Below are 20,789 nucleotides of genomic sequence, written 5' to 3'. Positions count from 1 at the left end.
TGGTGTTAATAAGTAACGCAATGATCAGGCAGAAGCAAGAGTGAGAAGAAAGGGAGCTGACATCCAAAGGTGTTTTTCAATCCATTAATAGTGAAAATAGAAATTCAGGGGCCTACACTATCTAGGACACTTCATCACACGTTACTCAACAGCCTCAGTATTTACTTGGCACAAGATCTGTGGCACCCTGGGGTCAGTGGTATCTCCTCCACTCACCCATTACACAGGGCTAGGGTCAGGGGAGGGACTCACATCAATAAGGCTGGAGTGTGAATCCATACACCTGACCAGGGTGGCCCCACCCTTCCCTCTTGAAAAGGTAGACACATCCCTCCTGAGTGGGATGCCTGCAAGAGTGAGCCTGCAAGGGTGGTGACAAGCTTAAAGCTCAAGGAAGAAATGGCTTCTTTTTCTTAGGAAGCTATCTGTGGGATGAGTAAGAGTGGGGATAAAAAAATGTTGAACCCAACCCAAGTCAAATGTCTTGGACCTTGGTCCCTCTGATGTTCCCCAGCCCAAGCTGTTGGATACTTTGGGGTTTCAAAGATTATCAGACATTAGGAAATTTCTCTGGTGGTCCAGTGGTTAAGACTCTATACTTCCAAAGCAGAGGGCACATGTACGTCCAAAGCAGAGGGCACACAGGTCTGATTGCTGGTTGGGAAATGAAGTTCCCTTATGCTGTGGAGTATTTAAATAAATATTAAACTTGGAAGGTCCTTTTAAAGATTGGATTTTGGGACTATCTGGAATAAGAGCTGACATGAGATAATGACTAAAAATACTGGTTGTACTGCCACTGCTAATGATTTAAAATTATATATATATTTGCTCAGTCTCTTTACTTCTCTGAGCCTCGGTTTCCTATCTGTGATATGGGAAGAGTGTGAGTCCAGCCTCATAGGACGGCTGCAGAATCAACAAGGTAACATGAGTGAAGGACAATCCTGGTTCACTATAACCCCTAACTCAATGATTATTCCATGTCCTTACTGCCATTACCATATGTTACTGGTTTAAAGTGCTGGAAGAAAAAAAGATCTGTCAATTGAGAATTCTATATCCAGCAAACCTGAACTTCAGGAAAAAAAAAAAAAGAGGGGGACTTCCCTGGTGATCCAGTGGTTATAAGTCCACCACAGCGAGCAGGGGTTCCATTTCTGGTTGGGGAATTAAGATCCCACATGCCATGCAGAGTAGCCAAAAAAAGAGGGAAAATTTAATACATTTGTATATTAAAAACAGTAGAAGGAGTTCATTGCCATTAGACCTGCTCTACAAGAAGTAGAAAGACACTAGTTAGTTAACTCCGAGCTGTGTGAGGAAATACAGATTTCCAGAAAAGTCAGTATTCTTGTATTTTTGGTTTGAAACAACAGTTGTAATTTCCTACCTGATTTAAGACAAATGTATTAAAAGTTGTATTAAAAAAAAAAGTATAGAAAAAAGAAAAAGCACTCATGTAAATGGCTAATCTAGTCCAGTTAAAAAGCTAACATTTCCCCACCAATCTTGGGAAAAGAGTATTTTTACAAGCTCTCCTATGTATAATACACATATATTTAGAATTTCCCAATTCACTTTTTAAAGCCTTTTGTAAGGCATGCAATGTACTGAATTCAAAGTGGAAAATGACTCTGATAATTTAACTTTGGCTCAAAAAGCTTGGCCTACTTTGATCCTTCAAGTGTGAAAGACCTATGTCTTTTCCTTTACTGTTAGTGCTAGTTTTGACAATCTCTGTGCTCAGAAGGAGAAACAAGATCCTCTGAGAAAAACAAAGTAAAACGGTTCTCTTCTTTCTGGGTTATTTCTTATACACGCAGCTGGGACTGACCCGATTCATTGCAGCTGGAGGCCATTTTGCCATCCTCCTCCAGCTGTGTCAAAAGAGGCTTTTCAGCCAGTGGAGCGTATGGGGGTGTGTGTGTGTGTGTGTGTGTGTGTGTGTGTGTGTAGGGTGGAGAGCACAGCCCTGAGGTGCCAGCCAGCCTCCCTATCCTGGAGAGAGGAACCACTTTGCCTCACAAATACTCAATACAGAACATTTCCTCTGGCATCAGGGTGAACTCCCTGGGGTGAGAAAGAGGACATCTTTCAATGTAGGCCAATTCTCACTGGGCAGATGGCTGTCCCCTCCTACATCAGGGTGTCATCCCACTCCAGGGTCCTGAGGAGCTGAGTAAAGGGCCTACATCTGGGTGCAGGAAGGAGGGCAACTCCTTAGCTCAAACCAAAAATTTCATACCCAATGCTTTAGCTTACCAACAGCTGATGCTTTATAGAGTGTGGCTAATCTGGACCAATGCCCAGACATTCCTCTCCTCCCACCATGTAAATGCAGAATGCATCTCAAAGCCCAAGAGTGATGCTCCAGAACGAAGTAGAAAACTTATTCTTAATTGTCAATGATACACTCAGAAAGGCATAAACTATAGCTTCCAAATACAGAAGTCCACTCTGTTTTGTGTAATGCTCTAAAAAGGCAAATCTCAATCCCTCACATTCTGGGTCCACAAAAGTTTTATATGTAATCAGTATGCAAAGCAAGGAGATCAAACCCATCAATCTTAAAGGAAATCAACCCTGAATATTCACTGCAATGACTGATGCTGAAACTGAAGTTCCAATACTCTGGCCACCTGATGCGAAGAGCTGATTCACTGAAAAAGACCCTGATGCTGGGAAAGATGGAGGGCAAGAGGAGAAGGGGACAACAGGGGATGAGATGGTTGGATGGCATCACTGACTCAATGGACATGAGTTTGAGCAAACTAGGAGATGTGAAGGGTAGGGAAGCCTGGTGTGCTACAGTCCATGGGGTTGTAGAGTCAGACACAACTGAGAGACTGAACAACAACAATATTCAAAGACTATCCTTAGATTGTTAGGTTGTTGATAGAGATGAAATCCATTTCTATTTAACTAACTTGATGTAAATATCCCTCAAAATTGCAGGAAGGAATACTATTCCTAGAAAGAGAGATTGGTAAACCAGGAATTCCCAGGAGACGTGACCTGATGTGAAGTGGCTTCTGAGGGGACACAGGCATCAGGGAAGGAAGAGGTCCATAGCCACGGAGTTGAGGACCAGATGGTGGGACTGGACTGGCCAAAGCTGGACACACTCTCTCAGGGACACTTTCTCTTAGTTTTGTTTTTGATTTGGTTTCCTCGGCCTCCACGTATTGTTGGGAGACCTCACAGGCAGACTGACTCTCTCCTTATACCCAGCCGTACATTGGAAACATGTGTGCTAGGCTTCAAATAAGGAACCCAGGTCCTACATGTTATTACCTCCTTACAAGCGATTGACCCACTGGCCTTTCCATTTCCACATCAAGGATCAACTGCACATCTGTATGGTGAAACTTGCCAGTGTCCTTCCTGACTCACCATCCGCCGCAGCCAAGCTATTACTGGGGATGTTAACAGGTGCCAAGTCCTGCGCTAAGCAAACCAACAGGATCACTGAATTCTCACAGCAGCCCCAAGAGGACGGGAGTATTAAGATCCCCATTCTACACATGAGGAGACAGGCTCAGAGAAGTTAAACAACAACGAAGTCTTGAATCCAGAGCTGTTTGCACCAAAGCCTGTTGTATTGCTTCCCGAGAACACAAACGTCATCCCAAGCGTTCCAAAGACAGTTCCTACTGGTTGCAGCAGTAGCAGCTTCGAGGTCATCCCAAATTTGGAAGGCTACATGTAGTTTCAGAGGTGGTATACAGGGCTCCAGTGTTACACTCACCACCTTATCCCTCAAACCCTCACCCCTCTGGTTCTTGAAATGCCCCACCAGATGGCCAACAGGGCGTCCTGTCCCATGTCAGGTACAAACAGGCAGGAAAGAATCGCTTTTCAAAGATAATATCGTGTGACCTCACAGCTATACTCCTTTGCTTGTTAATTTCTCCCCCTGATACTTGTCACTGTTCATAATGAGAAGTTAAATACGCTATCATCTTAAAATGTACTTACAATGCATTATAATCTTAAAATACATTGTTGATGGCATTAGAAAACAAATACCAATCTACTGTAAAACGTATACTTTCAGTGTTTTTCAGTGAAGGCTTTCGAGGTGTGCGATAAGGGTGGACACAGCCTGCCCCATTCAGGTCTCCCAGCACTAATTTGTGTTTGGATATTCTTTGCACCATTTTCAGTTGCTATCACCATGCTCTGCAGAGGACCCAATGATCCTCTGAAACCAGGCCCAGCAATGGTCTGTGTTTTAGAAATAAAATATAGGAATGAAGTAAAATAAAAGTCGCTCAGTTGTGTCTGACTCTTTGCTACCCCGTGGACTGTAGCCTGCCAGGCTCCTCTGTCCACAGAATCCTCCAGGCCAGAATACTGGAGTGGGTAGCCATTCCCTTTTCCAGGGGATCCTCCCAACCTAGGGATGGAACCCAGGTCTCCCTCATTGCAGGTGGATTCTTTGCATCTGAGCCCCCAGGGGAGTCCAAAATATAGGAAGAGTGAAAAGTTAGATGTCAGACAGAAGCATGGAGGTATACCAGCAGGAGGCGAGTGGCAAGTGCATGCTAGCTGCTAGCACAAAGAAAGGAAAGAAACAGCCTTTATTCCGCGGTGGGAGGGGAGCCTGCTGTGTGTAAGTGGACCGTGTGCAGGGGGTCAAACAAAGTTTAAGGACAATGATGGGAAAGCTCAGCAGTGGTCACAGGACTGGAAAACGTCAGTTTTCATTGCAATCCCAAAGAAAGGCAATGCCAAAGAATGTTCAAACTACAATGCAACTGTGCTCATTTCACATGCTAGCAAGGTAACGCTCAAAATCCTTCAAGCTAGGCTTCAGCAGCACATGAACCAAGAACTACTAGATGTAGAAGCTGGATTTAGAAAAGTCAGAGGAAGCTTTGCTGCTGCTGCTGCTGCTAAGTCACTTCATTCGTGTCCGACTCTGTGAGATCAAACTGCCAACGTCCACTGGATCACAGAAAAAGCAAGACAATGCCAGCAAAACCTCTATTTCTGCTTCACTGACTATGCTAAAGCCTTTGACTGTGTGGATCACAACTAACTGTGGAAAATTCCTCAAAAGATGGGAATACCAGGCCACTTACCTGCCTCCTGAGAAACCTATATGCAGGTCAAAAAGCAACGGTTAGAAGCAGACGTGGAACAACGGACTGGTTCAAAACTGTGAACCGAGTACATCGAGGCTGTGTATTGTCACCCTGCTTATTTAACGTCTATGCACAGTACATCATGCAAAATGCCGTGCTGGATGAATCACAAGCTGGAATCAAGACAGCCAGGAGAAATAACAATCTCAGATATGCAGATGATACCACCCTAACGGTAGAAAGTGAAGAGGAACTAAAGAGCCTCTTGACGAGGAGAGTGAAAAAGCTAGCTGAGAACTCAGCGTTCAAAAACCTAAGATCATGGCATCCAGTCACATCACTTCATGGCATATAGAAAGGGAAAAAGTGGAAACAGTGGCAGAGTTTATTTTCTTGGCTCCAAAGGCACTGCGGACGGTTAACTGCAGCCATGAAAATAAAAGATGCTTGCTCCTCAGAATAAAAGCTATGATAAACTTAGAGTATTAAAAAGCAGAGACATTACTTTGTCAACAAAGGTCTGTATAGTTAAAGTTACGGTTTTTCCAGTAGTCATATATGGCTATGACAGTTGGACCATAAAGAAGGCTGAGCACCAAAGAATGTGTTGAACTGTGGTGTTGGAGAAGACTCTTGAGAGTCCCTTGGACTGCAAGGAGATAGAACCAGTCCATCCTAAAGGACATCAACCCTTAATATTCATTGGAAGGACTGATGCTGAAGCTGAAGCTCCAACACTTTGGCCACCTGATATGAAGAAATGACTCACTAGAAAAGACCCTGATGCTGGGAACAATTAAGGGCAAAAGAAGAGGGTGACAGAGGATGAGACAGTTGGATGGCATCACCAACTCAGTGGATATGAGTTTGAGCAATCTCCATGATATAGGGAAGCCTGGCTTGCTATAGTACATGGGGTTGCAAAGAGTCAGACAAGACTTACCGACTAAACAAAAACAATGAAAAGCCTGGAATCTTTCTTGCCATATTTTTGGCTCTAAAGTCGAAGCAATAAAAGCAATGAAAGTTGCCAGTCTCTAAGATTCACAGTGGTACTGCTATAAGTACCAAGGACTTAAGGAAAAAAAAAGTGCGTGCAATGTCAGCTTTTAAAGAGAACCTCCATAGATACAGGAAAATCAGAATGTTACCCAATTTCTAGATTCTCAAGAGAGTAAAGCCAATCATGGTTCTCAAAGTTAGAATGAGCTTTATCCAAATAGTAAAGGTGATTTATTTCCATAATAAAAAAGTACTTTGAAAGATATCTTTGTTTTTCCAAAATATAGATACAACTAGCAAAACTATCTTGACAGCTGTGAAAACACTGAATTGCCAATGAAGGCATTTTTCTCTTTTTCATCACAGCTGTTCAGTTCAGGGCAAGTTTACTGTCCTCTTCCACTAAGCGTCCCAACCCAAAATTCTGGGCTTTTAAAGTACAAAACACTGTCCCTGCATTTTCTTGAATAGCCTGCCACCATGAGGCGACCACTGAAAAATCACATAGTAATTGCAAGATCATGTTCCCGGACTGCTTTCAAACAAGAAAGAACAAGGTGTATCAGATCCACTTGCCATTCAAACATTACAACTCTCAGTCCAGATGCCTTGGTCCCCAGGACAGGACTACAACTTGCTAGTCTCCATCCTCACATTGCAAAGTGAGGAACATGTATTTTCAGATTTTGGTAATTTATTGCGCTTTGCTAAGTCACTTCAGTCGTGTCTGACTCTGTGTGACCCCACAGACGGCAGCCCACCAGGCTCCGCAGTCCCTGGGATTCTCCAGGCAGGAACACTGGAGTGGGTTGCCCTTTCCTTCTCCAATGCATGAAAGTGAACAGTGAAAGTGAAGTCGCTCAGTTGTGTCTGACCCTCAGCAACCCCATGGACGGCAGCCTACCAGGCTCTTCCGTCCATGGGATTTTCCAGGCAAGAGTACTGGAGTGGGGTGCCACTGCCTTCTCCGTTATTGTGCTTAATGCACTTTTAATGTAAATTCACTTCCCTTTACATTTGTGGAATTCAGTCAGTTTTTGAAATTAAAAACTTTATGAAACTATTTCAGACAGTAAATTGGAAAAGAATTACAATTCACCTGGACACCCTGCCCGTCACCCGGTTTAAGAAAAGGTATGACCAGCACAAGCGAAGGTCCCCTAGTGTCTTCTCCATCTACATCCACGTTTGTCCCATCATGGTTTTCCAGAATTGGTTCAGTTTCTGCTCATTTCCTTATTCTTTTCCTTTATATGTATGCAGCTAAAAAGGTATACATGGTATTGACTTTAAATCTTCTACAAATGGGGTTAGATGAAATACATCCTTCTGCAACTTGCCTTATTCCAATGAATAATTTTTAAAAATTCTTTATTGATATTTATAGCTCTATGCTTCTTCAAAATTGTCTTGTTTTTGTCCTGATCTCCCATGTAAATTTTAGAATCAATTTGGCCAATTCTACACAATAATATTATGTCAGGATTTTGATTCAAATGTAGAGATTAATTTGGGAGAGAATCAGTATCAATATCCTTAAGAGAGTGAGTCTTCTAATCCATGAAATGGTATCTCTGCTTTTAACTGGGTCTTCTTAATGGCATTTATAAAAATTATACAATTTCTTTCAAAAGGTCAGAAATAACCTTTGTTAAATATATTCCTGCTGCTGCTAAGTCACTTCAGTCATGTCTGACTCTGTGCGACCCCATAGACGGCAGCCCACCAGGCTCCCCTGTCCCTGGGATTCTCCAGGCAAGAACACTGGAGTGGGTTGCCATTTCCTTCTCCAATGCATGAAAGTGAAAAGTGAAAGTGAAGTTGCTCAGTCGTGTCCGACTCGTAGTGACGCCATGGACTGCAGCCCACCAGGCTCCTCCATCCATGGGATTTTCCAGGCAAGAGTACTGGAGTGGGGTGCCATTGCCTTCTCCAAATATATTCCTAGGTACCTTATATTCTCATTGTTATCATATGTTGTATTCTTTAAAAATTAATTTTATAACTGTGGGTGGTAGTGTTTAGAAATGCAATTAGCTTTTGCCTATCGATCTTATATCCAAGAACCCAGATGAACTCTTAGTAATTCTGATATCTGTGTTTTTTGTGTGTGTGAAGTAATTCTGATATCTTGATAGAGTCTTCTGTACTTTTTACATAAGTTTATTACTCAGGATTGATGACATTTTGTATTTTCCTTTCCCATCATCATTTTCTTTTTTCATATTACTGCCTTGTCTAGGAATTCCCACACAATGCCAATTAGGAGTACTGATAACAGGCACCTTTGTCTTTCCTAATTAAAAAAAAAATGTTTCTAGGGAATTCTCTGGTGGTTCAGTTGTTAAGACTTGGTGCTTTCACTGCTGGTTTTGATCTCTGGTCAGAGAACTAAGAACTATTAATAAGAAGAAGCTGTGCAGTGCAGTCCCCCCAAAAAGTTTTTCATATTTCACTGTTAAAATATCATTTATGATATTTTCACTCTGTTTTTATAGACATTTTATCTGATTAAGGAATTTCTTTAAACTCCTAGTCTAAGATGACTTTTTAGAAAAATCTCATAATGAATATTAGAATTTATCTAATAACTTTTCTGTGTCTACTATGGTGAAAGTATAGATTTTAATCTGATAATGTAATGAATTACATTAATACATTTTGATAGATATTAACCCTCTTTACAATCTCATGATAACCTCAACCTGGATTTTATTTTCTATTTTGCTAGTGGTAATTTCATCTATGTTCACAGGTGAAATTGGCCTGCAATTGTCCATTAGCATCTTGTCACTGTCTGCATTGGGAACTCATGAGTTACAAAATGTTCTGTCTTCTCCTGTCTTTTTTGACTGTGGTAGCTCATTTATAAAACTATTGTCTTTTTGTCTGCTTGTTTGATTTTTGTCTGCTAGACTGATTCTGGAGAAGGCAATGGCACCCCACTCCAGTACTCTTGCCTGAAAAATCCCATGGATGGAGGAGCCTGGTGGGCTGCTGTTTATGGGGTCGCACAGAGTCGGACACGACGGAAGTGACTTAGCAGCAGCAGCAGCAGCAGACTGATTCAATGTCTTCAACGTTATATACTATTCAATTTTATGTGAATCCATTTTTACAAGTTTTCAGATTTATCAGCATAAAGTTGCCCATACTCACCTTTTTAAAAAAATAGTTTTTGCTTCTGTGTTTATGTATCTTTGTTCATTCCTAGCATTGCTGGTATTCTCTTTTCCTCTCAATCCTTTTGGCTACTGATGTGTCTATATTACTAGACTTTTCCAAGAACTGATTTTGGCTTTGCAATAGAAATCTCTGTTCTTTGCTTTCATCCTTTGAGATTTTTCTGCTGTTCTTTCTGTAATCTCTTAACGCTTGGTCTGTGCATTTCCAGGGCTCCTTCTCTAATATAAGCATTTGAAGATACGTTTCCAGCATGAAAGATGCTTACCTTGCCTTGAAGCTGAGGTGTTTTCCACTGGGAGCTCATTGTCATGGACCCTTTTCTCTGGAACAGACATTGTAGGGTGGCTTCCAAAGACCCATGGGCTCCTATTACCAAGATCTTCTTTCCATCTAAGCTGACACCTACCCACCAAATGAAAATTCAGTATTATAATCAAAACATCAATGCCTTTGTCCCATTCAGCTTTAATGCAAGGGGGAAAAAAGCCTTTAAAGTAGGATTTACTGGTGGGTGTTAAGGAGGGGACAGTGTCTGGGCTCTCAGGAGCACAGGGCCCAATATTTGTCCAGCGGGCTGGGAATAGGGACATATTCAACCCCATAGCTCTCTGGGACAAGCTGCTTTTCCACCAAATTTTTAATTTCATCCACATTAAACTTAGTAAATCCCCACTTCTGTGGATCTTCCAGCAGCCAGAAAACTTGAACTTCACCTGCTCCGTGTTCTGCAGCTTGGTGCAGATGGACATTATGACCTGCCCAATGTGGACTCTGGCCATTGCACCCTGGCGCTTTCCAAAGGCACGATGCACACCTGTCTGGAGCCTAGACTGGGGACAGCATGCCAGACACGAATGTCCCCTGGAAAGGGCTGTCTCCAAATGGCAACTCACTCCAGTATTCTTACCTGGAGAATTCTATGGACAGAGGAGCCCGGCAGGCTACAGTCCACAGGGTCACAAAGAGTCAGACATGACTGAGTGACTGACACTTTCACTTCAAGTTCCCTTAGGGCAACCCATGCAGGCAACAGGCTTCATACACTACCCAGGAGTCTGCTGTTTGCAGCCACTGCACACCAGCACTCCCCAGCAAAAATAGCACCATCAGCTTAATTGGCTGCAAAAAAATAGCCTTTTAAAACTTGGCCCTCTGGGCACCAGACTTACAATGACTATAAGCCGTAATTTATTCTTTCTGTGCAAATTTTATGGTGGGGTGATGCAGAATCATCATCCTAATTATTCATATGATGGAAAGACACTGTCTATTCGGATTATCTCAGAGATTTGAGGTTAATGACTACTGTCCTAAAGGTGTATCTTGAAAGTTAGTCTTCTAACAAAGCTTTGGTATATATTCTAGAATTTTTGTTTACTCATTGCACGTTTGGGTATAGGGGAGGGACACTGGTCTCTTTTTCACTCAAGCTAGTGCAAAGAAAAATTAAGTTTATTAAATTTTTATGTATTCAGTTATAAAGTCCTTAAATATAGGAGACACTCAGTAATAATTTACTTGTTAAATGTGATAACTAAGATATTATTCATTTCTATGTCACTGACATGAAAGGAGAGAAAGATGGAAATTAAATACTGATACTGAAAGTGATACTGTTCACTGATAAATCCTAATCCAGGTTTCTATACCCTAAACTATATCTAACAGTCATTTAAACTATATATCTAACAGTCTATATCTAACAGTCAGTTAAGCCTTAAATATAAATCTTATCTAGGTCTACACACTGACAGATTTGAGGAGTTGAAACTTGAAACGTCTTTCACGGTGGTTATTTTGAGAGTTTCATGAGAGACACTGAGAAAATGTTTAACACGTAATGTGTTAATGTGTTATTTAATGTTTAACAAGGTTAATCATTTACCTTTACCAATTTCTCTTTAAAATTATAATAGTCTTATTAGAAAATCTGCCATAGTCATATGTATCTGACAAGAAACAAAAAAATCTGACACTGAATATCACTTCAGTGTTTCAATAAGAATCTTCCAGAAACAAATCTTTACTAACTCATGTGAATACCAAAAAAACACAGAACAGCAACATTTCTGAAGGAGCATTATACCTGACTTTTCAAGAAGTTCGATTACAGCTCTGGCCACAGGTGAGATAAAACACTCATGGGCATCTCCTCGAACCAGCTTCCCCAGGTTGACATCCGTTAATCTGAATCCAAAAACAAAGGAACAAGTGAGTTCAAACTTGGCCCAAACTCACTCATTTGTAAAGCACATGTATTAATCCCAAATAACAGCCAAGTCAATATTTGATATAATGAAAAGAAGTTTATCTTTTAAAGCTGGTCAAGAAAAAATTAGCTATAAAATTCTCTCTGTACTCGTTTGGGCGTCCCTCCCTCCCAGCTCTGCAGTGTGTACCCATATGACATATTAACCAGAACTCCTCAAAGACAAGACTGCCTGCTCAACTGAAAAGATAACTTTTTAAAATTCTGACACTAGCCATGTAACTTCTTAAAAGAACAGTGTTCTTTCCCAGCTCTGTAGGGGGTCAGGGTGACTTGGGGTTCATCTGGACGATGGGGCTTCCCCCATGACTCAGATGTAAAGAATCTGCCTGCAATGCAGGAGACCCGGGTTCAGTCCTTGGCTCAGGAAGATCCTCTGGAGAATGGCATGGCAACCCACTCCCGTATTCTTGCCTGGAGAATTCCACGGCCAGAGGAGCCTGGTAGGTGGCTACAGTCCATGGGGTCTCAAAGAGTCAGACACAACTGAACAACTAACACTTTCACTTTCTTCTCATCGGGACTCTGCACCCTTAGTGAATTTTCTGTAAAACATCAGCGTGTCATTGTGATGTGTTATCCTTTCTCCCGACAATGTGTATGATTATCTGACTTCTATCCCTGTGACTATCTGACTTCTATCTATATGACTATATGACTATCTCTGACTTCTAACAGAGGAACAGTTCTCAGAGCTTCCTGAGAATCTGCTTGCTGGGTTATAATCCTTGATTTGGCTCAAATAAAATTCTCTTTTATTCCTTTTTTAACTTGATAGTTCACTGATTTTTTGTTGACAGATAGGATATATTAAATAATTAAATAGAAATTAAAGAGTGGGCAAGAAAAACATATATAAAGAGCGGGCAGGAATAGAGGCCATCAGCTTTTTAAAGCAGCCCTTCAGGCAACGCTAATGGGGTCCCTAAGGGTGTTCTGATCTTGCTTGGACAGCGCGTCTGCAGCTTGAAGCCATGTAGGGCTTCACTGCACAGCTCCAGGAGGCTCATTTCAGTGGACTATGGAGAAGGGTGGCCCTGGATGTGTGCCATGGTCCTGAAGCCAAGCCCACTTTACCCTGAGGGAGTTTACATCTCCATTAATATCAAAGTCCAGAATCAATCCTAGAAATCGGGGAGTGACCTCACAAGATTTGGATTCAAGGTCTGACCCCCACTTGACATCAGTACTCATCTCCTGCAGGAATCAAGGGAAAAAAGGAGGAACCATGTCCTTTCAATGCCTTGCATCCTTTCTTGTCAAATCCAGGACAACACAGTCCCTAACTGTTCAGCTTAAACTGATGGTCTCAATACAGATTAGTAACAAAATGAGGATACTTGGGAAAGGTTTCATAGTCCTCTTTTTATGAAGGATTGAAAGCTACACCTTGATACCTTGAGGTTCTGCAGGTTTCCTAACTAATTAGAGCTTCTTCTCTCTTTATGGTTTGTCTGCTACAGGATCAGAGACTTTCATGACAACTTTTCTCGCTGTTTGAGTCTGCCCTAAGTCCCAACAGAAGGCCTGGATAATGGCAGAATCTGGATGTGTCAATGAGGTGGTGGGTGATCCACTCAATCCAGCCCCTACAAGAATAATGTTATCAATTTGCTTACCACCCTGTAATGCTAAGTATGTTCTTTTAGGTCACAGTACATAAATCTCTTGTTTCCATGTAGGAAAATGAGGTTTTCAACTTTTAGGAAACATCAGGAACTCCCATATGCGTGGGTAGTACTCCTTGTCCCTTGAAGCTTATATCATGATGTGACACAAATTCAAGACCAATATCAAAGCACCTGCTAGTCAGTTTTTCCCTTCAAACAAAACCCTGCATTATGAACGTAAGGGCTTGCTTTGTTCTTCTCTACTGGCCTGGAACTGAGGAAGAATACTCTATTGCGGGTGAAGCAGGTGTCTGGGCTTTTTCTCTAGTCTGGTAGAACTATCAAGGAAAAGTTATTAGAAGAGGAGAGCCAGCTAAGGACTCTCTAAGTCAGACAGGAACTTCTCAAATGAATATGACTGGTTAATTCCAAAATGGCACACAAGCACTACAAAAGGGTAAGTGTATTTTCCCAAACATGCACTTTCTTAAGCAGAATTTAACAGACCCTCCAACTCCTGAAATAGTTAAAATTACTCCTTTCAAGTCTTAATTACTGACATAGTTGAAAGAGCAGAGTTTTCAAAATTTTACTGTAAACAAACTAGCAATGAGTTGATTGTTTTCTTTTATATGTTCTTACCCATCCACGTCTTTTTCTGGTTTCAAAGCATTGAGGATTTTGTTGCTAAATGAGGTCTCAGCGATCTGAAGGGCAAGGCCATGTACTCTGCTGTCTTCGTTAATCTTTAGGATCTCATCTATAATCTAAAGGGAAAACTATAGTCAGTTGTGCAAAAATAAGACCCAAAAGCCATATTATATTAAACATGGATTCGTAAAAATGTATGTGTTCTAGTTTCTTTTTGTCCTTGTTGAAGACCTGGTGTAAAGCAGAAAAAAGCAATCTATATTCCCTTCTCACCACGTATAAAAGCTTGGCTGAATTTTTGGTGTCTTTAAGTCTTTCTTATCACTATTCTCTACCAGAACAGGACAAAACAAAACCAAAGCTCAGCAATTAATAAAGACAGGAGATGCTACAAGTGAGAGCCATAAAAGACAATTCCCTGTCCACAGTCAGATTTGAGCCCATCTGATGCTCTCTTGCCTACTTGGGAATAGGGCCAGATACAGACCCCACAAATTCCCATTTTTTGTCCATGAGTAATTTAGCTGAACCGCTTGTCCCCACTGATCCATCAGAATGAAACTGCTTGTAAATCGAACTTTAGGTAAGCTTCTTTCCTTCCCTCCGGTTCTTAAACTTTGACCTGTGCTGTGCTGTGCTTAGTCGCTCAGCTATGTCCAACTGTTTGTGACCCCATTGACTGTAGCCTGCTAGGCTCCTCTGTCCATGGAGACTCTCCAGGCAAGAATACTGGAGTGGGTTGCCATGCTCCCCTCCAGGGGATCTTCCCAACACAGGGATTGAACCCAGGTCTACTACACTGTAGACACACCTTTACCATCTGAGCCACCAGGGAAGCCCAGACTTTGACCTAGCCCCAGTCTGACTGGCAGATGGCACTCTCCTCCCTCCACTCATGAGAACAGGCTGGCTTCAGGTAAAACATTCTCTCATCTGCTGTCTCATCAAGCCATGCTTTCTTTCATCACACTGGCTTCTTTCAAGCCTTCTCTCCCCCTCCCTGTAAAAGACAGGCCTTCTCCCTACCTCTCAAAGGTATGTAGAAGTTATGGGCAGAGTACATTTCCTCAACAGGCCCTTTCCCCATCTGGCAGTAATTCTTTCAGATTATATCACTTCTCACTGAGTCTGGATTTATTTTCTCTCTGATGCTGGCTAGAATGTGGACTCTTGAGAGTCCCATGGACTGCAAGGAGATCAAACCAGTCAATCCTAAAGGAAATCAATGCTGTATATTCACTGGAAGGACTGATGCTGAAGCTGAAGCTCCAATCCTTGAGCCACCTGATGCAAAGAGTTGACTCACTGGAAAAGACCCTGATGCTGGGAAAGATTGAGGGCAGGAGAAGGGGGGGCGATAGAGGATGAGGTGGTTAGACAGCATCATTGACTCAATGGACATGAATTTGAGCAACTCAGGGAGACAGTTTAGGACAGGGAAGCCTAGTGTGCTGCCATCCATGGGGTCACCAAAAGTCGGCCACGACTGAGCAACTGAACAACAACACAATAGAATGTGGGTGTGATCTGTAGAGTTGAATGGGCCATCCTGGATATGAGGCAGCACAGCAAGATCCTGAGAACCTGAGTATCTAAGGACTTTGTGATGCCACCACACTAGCCAGGGATTCCCTACTTCTGAACTTTCAGTCAGTTCAATTCAGTTCAGTTGCTTAGTCGTGTCCGACTCTTTGCGACCCCACGAATCGCAGCACTGAGCGCCGAAGACTTGATGCTTTTGAACTGTGGTGTTGAAGAAGACTCTTGAGAGTCCCTTGGACTGCAAGAAGATCCAACCAGTCCATTCTGAAGGAGATCAGCCCTGGGATTTCTTTGGAAGGAATGATGCTAAGCTGAAACTCCAGTACTTTGGCCACCTCATGCGAAGAGTTGACTCATTGGAAAAGACTCTGATACCTGGAGGGATTGGGGGCAGGAGGAGAAGGGGACGACAGAGGATGAGATGGCTGGATGGCATCGCCGACTTGATGGACGTGACTTTGAGCACCTACAAAAGACTTCAGTGCTATTCCCGATTATTTACAGTTTTCATCACTGCCATAGCCAGTCTGAAGAAAATCTAGCTACAGAAGGGTCAGACACTAGGATGGCCCTGGTTAGGTGTCTGAGGCCCTACTTATGCAGTGCTGCTTATCCCAGGCTTGAGATGACACATAGGAGGGTTGGTATCCCGGCTGCTGGAAACAACTATAGCACATACGGTAGCGCTGAAAGAACCTGTGCTGGTTTTTTATCAGCTGCCCCAAAATGCCACTTAAAGATTCACACAAAGTCAGCCTGGAAAAGCATCTGAAAATGATCCTGTCCTTTATTTTACTGATGAGGCAACTGTGACCCAGAAGAACCAAAGAATGGCCCAAGGTCAAACAAGTCAGGTCAGGACTTCGAAAACCAGAACTAGTCCTCCAGACACTGACAATTTCCACGAGACAATGCTGTTGCAACAGCTAAAGAAACACAACCAAAGTGACCGTGTCATAGCTCATGCTGTCAACACAGACATACAGTGTGTGATATTCGCTTCAGTCGTGTCCAACCCTTTGTGACCCCATGGGTTGAAGCCCACCAGGCTCCTCTGTCCATGGGATTCTCCAGGCAAGAATACTAGAGTGGGTTGCCAATTTCTTCTTTAGGGGATCTTCCTGGCCCAGGGATCGAACTCACGTCTCTTAAGTCTCCTGTATTGGCAGGCAGGTTCTTTACCACTAGTGCCCACGAGGGGAGGCCTTACTGAGCAGAAACATATGGTAAGGAAATAAAATACAAGGTACTGGGGACTTCCCTAATAGTCCAGTGGCTAAGACTCCGAGCTCCCAATGCAGGGGGTCTGGGTTTGATCCCTGGTCAGGGAACTAGATCCCATGTGCCACAAGTAAGAGTTCGTATGTCACAGCTAAAGATCCCAAGTGCTGCAACTATGATCAAAGATCTGAAGGGCCACAGCTGAGGCCTGGTGCAGTCAAATAAATAAATATATTTTTTAAAACAGGTACTACTATATAGCACAGGGAACTACATTCAATAGCCTGTAATAAACCATAATGGAAAAGAGTATGAAAAAGAATACACAAGCGTATATGTATAACCGAATCACTTTGCTATACACCAGAAACTAACAAAACATTGTAAATCAACTCTACTTTAAAGAAAAAAGAAAGAAACATGGTAAGAGACAGATCACAGAGCATTTACACTAATGGGAAAAGTGAATTCTTCTCTCCAAAAGTTCAGCCCTGAGAAAAGGCTTGGTCAGTTCCGCCCACAGCAAGAGACGCTCAGAGATCTACTAGGGCCGAGGGGGAGGAGCACAAAAGAGTCACATGTCCTGCTGTCTTACCTCATCTTCCCCGCTCTCCGCAGGAAGGCAGATATGGGTGATGTTCAGACCAGCCTGCAAAGAGTACACAGGGCGAGTCTGTCACTGAGAGGAGATGAATGTACCACCCAAAAATTAAAATGCATTTTTGAAAATCAACAATCCTTACCTCCTCAGCCAAATTCTGGTTTACTTCTTGCATCAAGTTATCATCACCTGCCTTGGGAGAGGGGAGACAGAAGGAGAATGTATTAAAGATCAACATAAAAGATCTTGAATAGGCACAGAACAATACAAAGACTAATTCTGTGATTATGCATCATCTAACAACAAAGACGATAAAAGGGAAATGCAGAACAAGAATCCTATTGCTCATAAAAGGGAGCTAACGGCTGGTCTTCATTAACATGGCAATTTCTCAGGCTTTCAAGTTATGTTTCTTTTTAAAATAAGAATCCTCACAGGGCACATATAGCCACAACCAGAACCCAGTTCTAAGTGAGGAATGCCAAACAGGGAGATTTAGGTGACTTGCCCTTCAGTGAGAAGCTATCAGGTAAGCTGAATTCCAGGAGGCTAGGCCCTCGGCTCACTTTTCTTTCCGCTCTTCTCACCTGCCTACCTTTTCAGGAACAGACTCCAAAGAATGCAAGTGACTTCAGCATAGCTCTCTGGTCTTGAAATCACAGTGCTGATGAGACAGCTTTTCTGATACATTAAACTCATGCCAAGAACAATAGCGGCAGCTCAACTGTTGGGCTGTGTTAGCTTACAGGCTTGGCTCAGCTAATCGCTTGCCTGCACCTGGCATCACCTGGGTGTGCCAACACAGGTGGCAAATAGTGCCAACTGCAGCTGGCAACGAAGGGTCCGAAGTCAGAAGACAGATGTGGAACTTGAAGTCCTTCTGACATGCTGTGGCTTTTGGCCCTTCAGACTCAAGGCAGGCTTTAGAGACTAAGTAGTAAAATCACCAAATACCGTGTCTCAGCAAGCATCTGTCTTCCATGGAAATAAAGAGGCATGTTTTTCCCCTTTCCCCTCAGATCACATCATAAGAATTTATACTTGGCCACAGTATATCCTGCATAATGCAAGTTATGGGAGCATCTATGTCCCAACCTCTGGAAGTTATCCATACCAAAAGGAGACAGATGCAAACAGAGCGGTACCTGACCTGGAACCCTGAAGCAGCAAAATGGCCAGATAAAGGGGGAAACAACAGCATTTCCAGCTGAGGCTTCTCCTTCCTCCCCTAAGCCCCAGTGGGATGTCTGTGACAAGAAATGCAGGTGGTTGTATGTGTACATCTAGATTGAAAGATACCAGGACTTCCCTGGTAGTCCAGCGGTTAAGAGTCTGTCTGCCAATGCAGGGGACACAAGTTCAATCCCTGGGCCGGAAGATTCCACTTGCCGCAGAGCAACTAAGCCCGTGTGCCACAACTGCTGACTGAACCCATGCATCACGAGCCCGTGCTCCGCAGCAAGAGAAGCCACTACAGTGGGAAGCCCACACACCACAACTAGAGAAAGTCCATGTGTGGAAGCGAAGACCCAAAACAGCCAAAAAACAAAAAAAGACATCATAAAATAGCGAGACAGAACCACATTCTCAGCTTACCTGAATAATAGCAAGAACCGGCTTAAAGGTAGGGGTCTTTTCTTGCAATAAACTCAGAACTTCTTTCGAATTCTGAATGACTTCTCTACATTGGGAAAGAGAAACAACACAGTCAGATCTAGGTTTGACAAGAAAGGGTAGGTACCACACATTTTCTTAGAAGGTCTCTTACTCTCTAATTAGATAGCAAAAGGGTGCTCCTCCGGGTATGCACAGGGTCGGGGGCTGCCCAGGAGAGCAATCATGAACTACTTAACCCGGCATAAAATGTGACAACCTCTTAATTTTCAAAATAAGCAGAGGTAAATGAGCTGGATGCAAATGGTAATTTTCTAGGGGTGACTTTTTCTCTTGCATTTTCTAAGTTTACTGTAGTAAGAAGTTTGGGTTTCTTGGTTCAATAATCCCCTTTCTCCATCACAATCCTTCCACTCCAGAAGAGTCTGGGTCCAGGGGGAAAGCAAACTTGGGTGAAGAGGGGTAGGTACTAACACAGGGGATTGTGGAGGGGGTAAGAAGTGATGGGTCCGGATACACTTTAAGCTCCTGAGTTTACAGAAGGGATGGGAAGCAAAGGCTGCAGAAACACCGAGGAGGTGCAGGGATCTGATATTCTCCGAAGGCCTCTCACAGAAGGAGCCTCTCACTCCTCTGGGCCCCTCAAGTCTGCACTGGAACCTCCTGAAAAATAGCAGGGGCCACCTTCCCCTTAGCATCCCCCAGGTGTCAGCTCCCACGGACAGGGGCAGACCAAGATAAACGTGGTACAAGGCAGGCTCTTTTTCTGTAGCTTCCTGGAATGAGCCATTTCAGAGACCACTTTTCACCACCCTCCACGCGAAATGTTCCTTACTTGTACACAATCAAGAAAGTCGGCTCTTTCAGATGAATTTATTTACAGAACAGAAACAGACCCTCAGACATAGAAAACAATCTTATGGTTACCAAAGGGGAAGAAGGGCAGGGGCAGGGATAAATCGGGAGTCTGAGATTAACAGACTACTATATATGAAATAGACAAACAACAAGGACCTACAATATAGAACAAGGAAATACATTCAATATCTTGAAATAACTAAGGAATCTGAAAAAAAAGATAGATCTATACATACATCTGGGTTTCCCTCGTGGCTCAGATAGTGAAGAATCTGCCCACAATGTGGGAGACCTGGGTTTGATCCCTGGGTGGGGAAGATTCCCTTAAGGAGGGCATGGCAACCCACTACAGTATTCTTGCCTGGAGAATCGCTATGGACAGAGGTGCCTGGCAGGCTACGGTCCATGGAGCTGCAAAGAGTCGCACACAACTGAGCAACTGAGCACATATAAATATCTATATATACAGACATATATAGGTAACTGAATCACTTTGCCGTATAACTGAAACTAACACAACAACATTGTAAATCAATTACATTTCAATTAAAATTTTTTAATTAATAAAACAATTTGGCTCATTTTCCTCTCACAGTAATAAACAAGAGGCTTAGCTGAGGCGGTACCCAAGCTTCAGGGCTTAAGACTATCTTTAAGTTTTATCTCCCATCTCCATCAGAGTCTTGCACACACAACAGTTTTCAAAAATTGCAGGGTGAACTCTCAGCCAGGTCCCATCAGCAGTAAGTGGCCATAGACAAAGGGATGGGGCAAAATGGCCAGACGCAAAACTCCTCCCAGTTTTCAGAGAAGAAACTGACGAACGTATCTGAGGAACAGCTCCTATTAGATGGAAGGGGAAAGAGGGGTGCTTGGAAAATGTTTAAAGGCCTCAAAACTTAACCAGATGAGCCTTTCCACTGTCAGCTGAGCCAAAAGAAACGGAATTGATGAGCATGCAGCTGTCTACAAACCAGGCAAGTTTTTGTTTGTTTTTAATCACCTGGGATAAAGCGACTGGATAGTGAAATGACTGTATTGTTCTGTTGAACTATATATGAAAATTCACAGATCACCTTATAAATGAGCCAGAATCTTCTTTGCAGCAAAATGTGGCTGAGGACCACGTGCCCTATGCGGAT

At 42.8% G+C, this 20,789-nt stretch overlaps 1 protein-coding gene and 1 non-coding gene across 8 annotated transcripts in view; both read right to left on the bottom strand.

The window, feature by feature from the left end:
• The window catches only part of MTHFD1L (methylenetetrahydrofolate dehydrogenase (NADP+ dependent) 1 like), a 181,159-nt gene that overhangs the window by 156,614 nt on the left and 3,756 nt on the right, over nt 1-20,789 (bottom strand). For 6 of the 7 annotated variants that reach the window (XM_055535964.1, XM_055535959.1, XM_055535962.1 and 3 more), the window contains exons 2-7: nt 18,772-18,856; nt 17,318-17,368; nt 17,170-17,223; nt 13,803-13,927; nt 11,368-11,468; nt 9,547-9,683 (exon numbers count right to left, since the gene is read on the bottom strand). In XM_055535964.1, coding sequence (XP_055391939.1) covers nt 9,547-9,683; nt 11,368-11,468; nt 13,803-13,927; nt 17,170-17,223; nt 17,318-17,368; nt 18,772-18,856 — 553 coding nt within the window. Of the gene's footprint in view, nt 1-5,956; nt 7,359-9,546; nt 9,684-11,367; nt 11,469-13,802; nt 13,928-17,169; nt 17,224-17,317; nt 17,369-18,771; nt 18,857-20,789 lie in introns of those variants that run through there. The other variant, XM_055535965.1, reaches the window with a different exon arrangement.
• Nucleotides 10,272-10,406, bottom strand: LOC129620269 (small nucleolar RNA SNORA70). The gene has a single exon (XR_008698462.1). It is a non-coding gene; the product is annotated as a small nucleolar RNA SNORA70 (small nucleolar RNA).

This window comes from Bubalus kerabau, chromosome 9 (genome assembly GCF_029407905.1).
Source record: "Bubalus kerabau isolate K-KA32 ecotype Philippines breed swamp buffalo chromosome 9, PCC_UOA_SB_1v2, whole genome shotgun sequence".
In the NCBI taxonomy this organism is placed as follows: domain Eukaryota; kingdom Metazoa; phylum Chordata; class Mammalia; order Artiodactyla; family Bovidae; genus Bubalus; species Bubalus kerabau.
The sequence above is the reverse complement of the archived record's forward strand: the minus strand, read 5'-3'. Positions and strand labels throughout refer to the sequence as shown.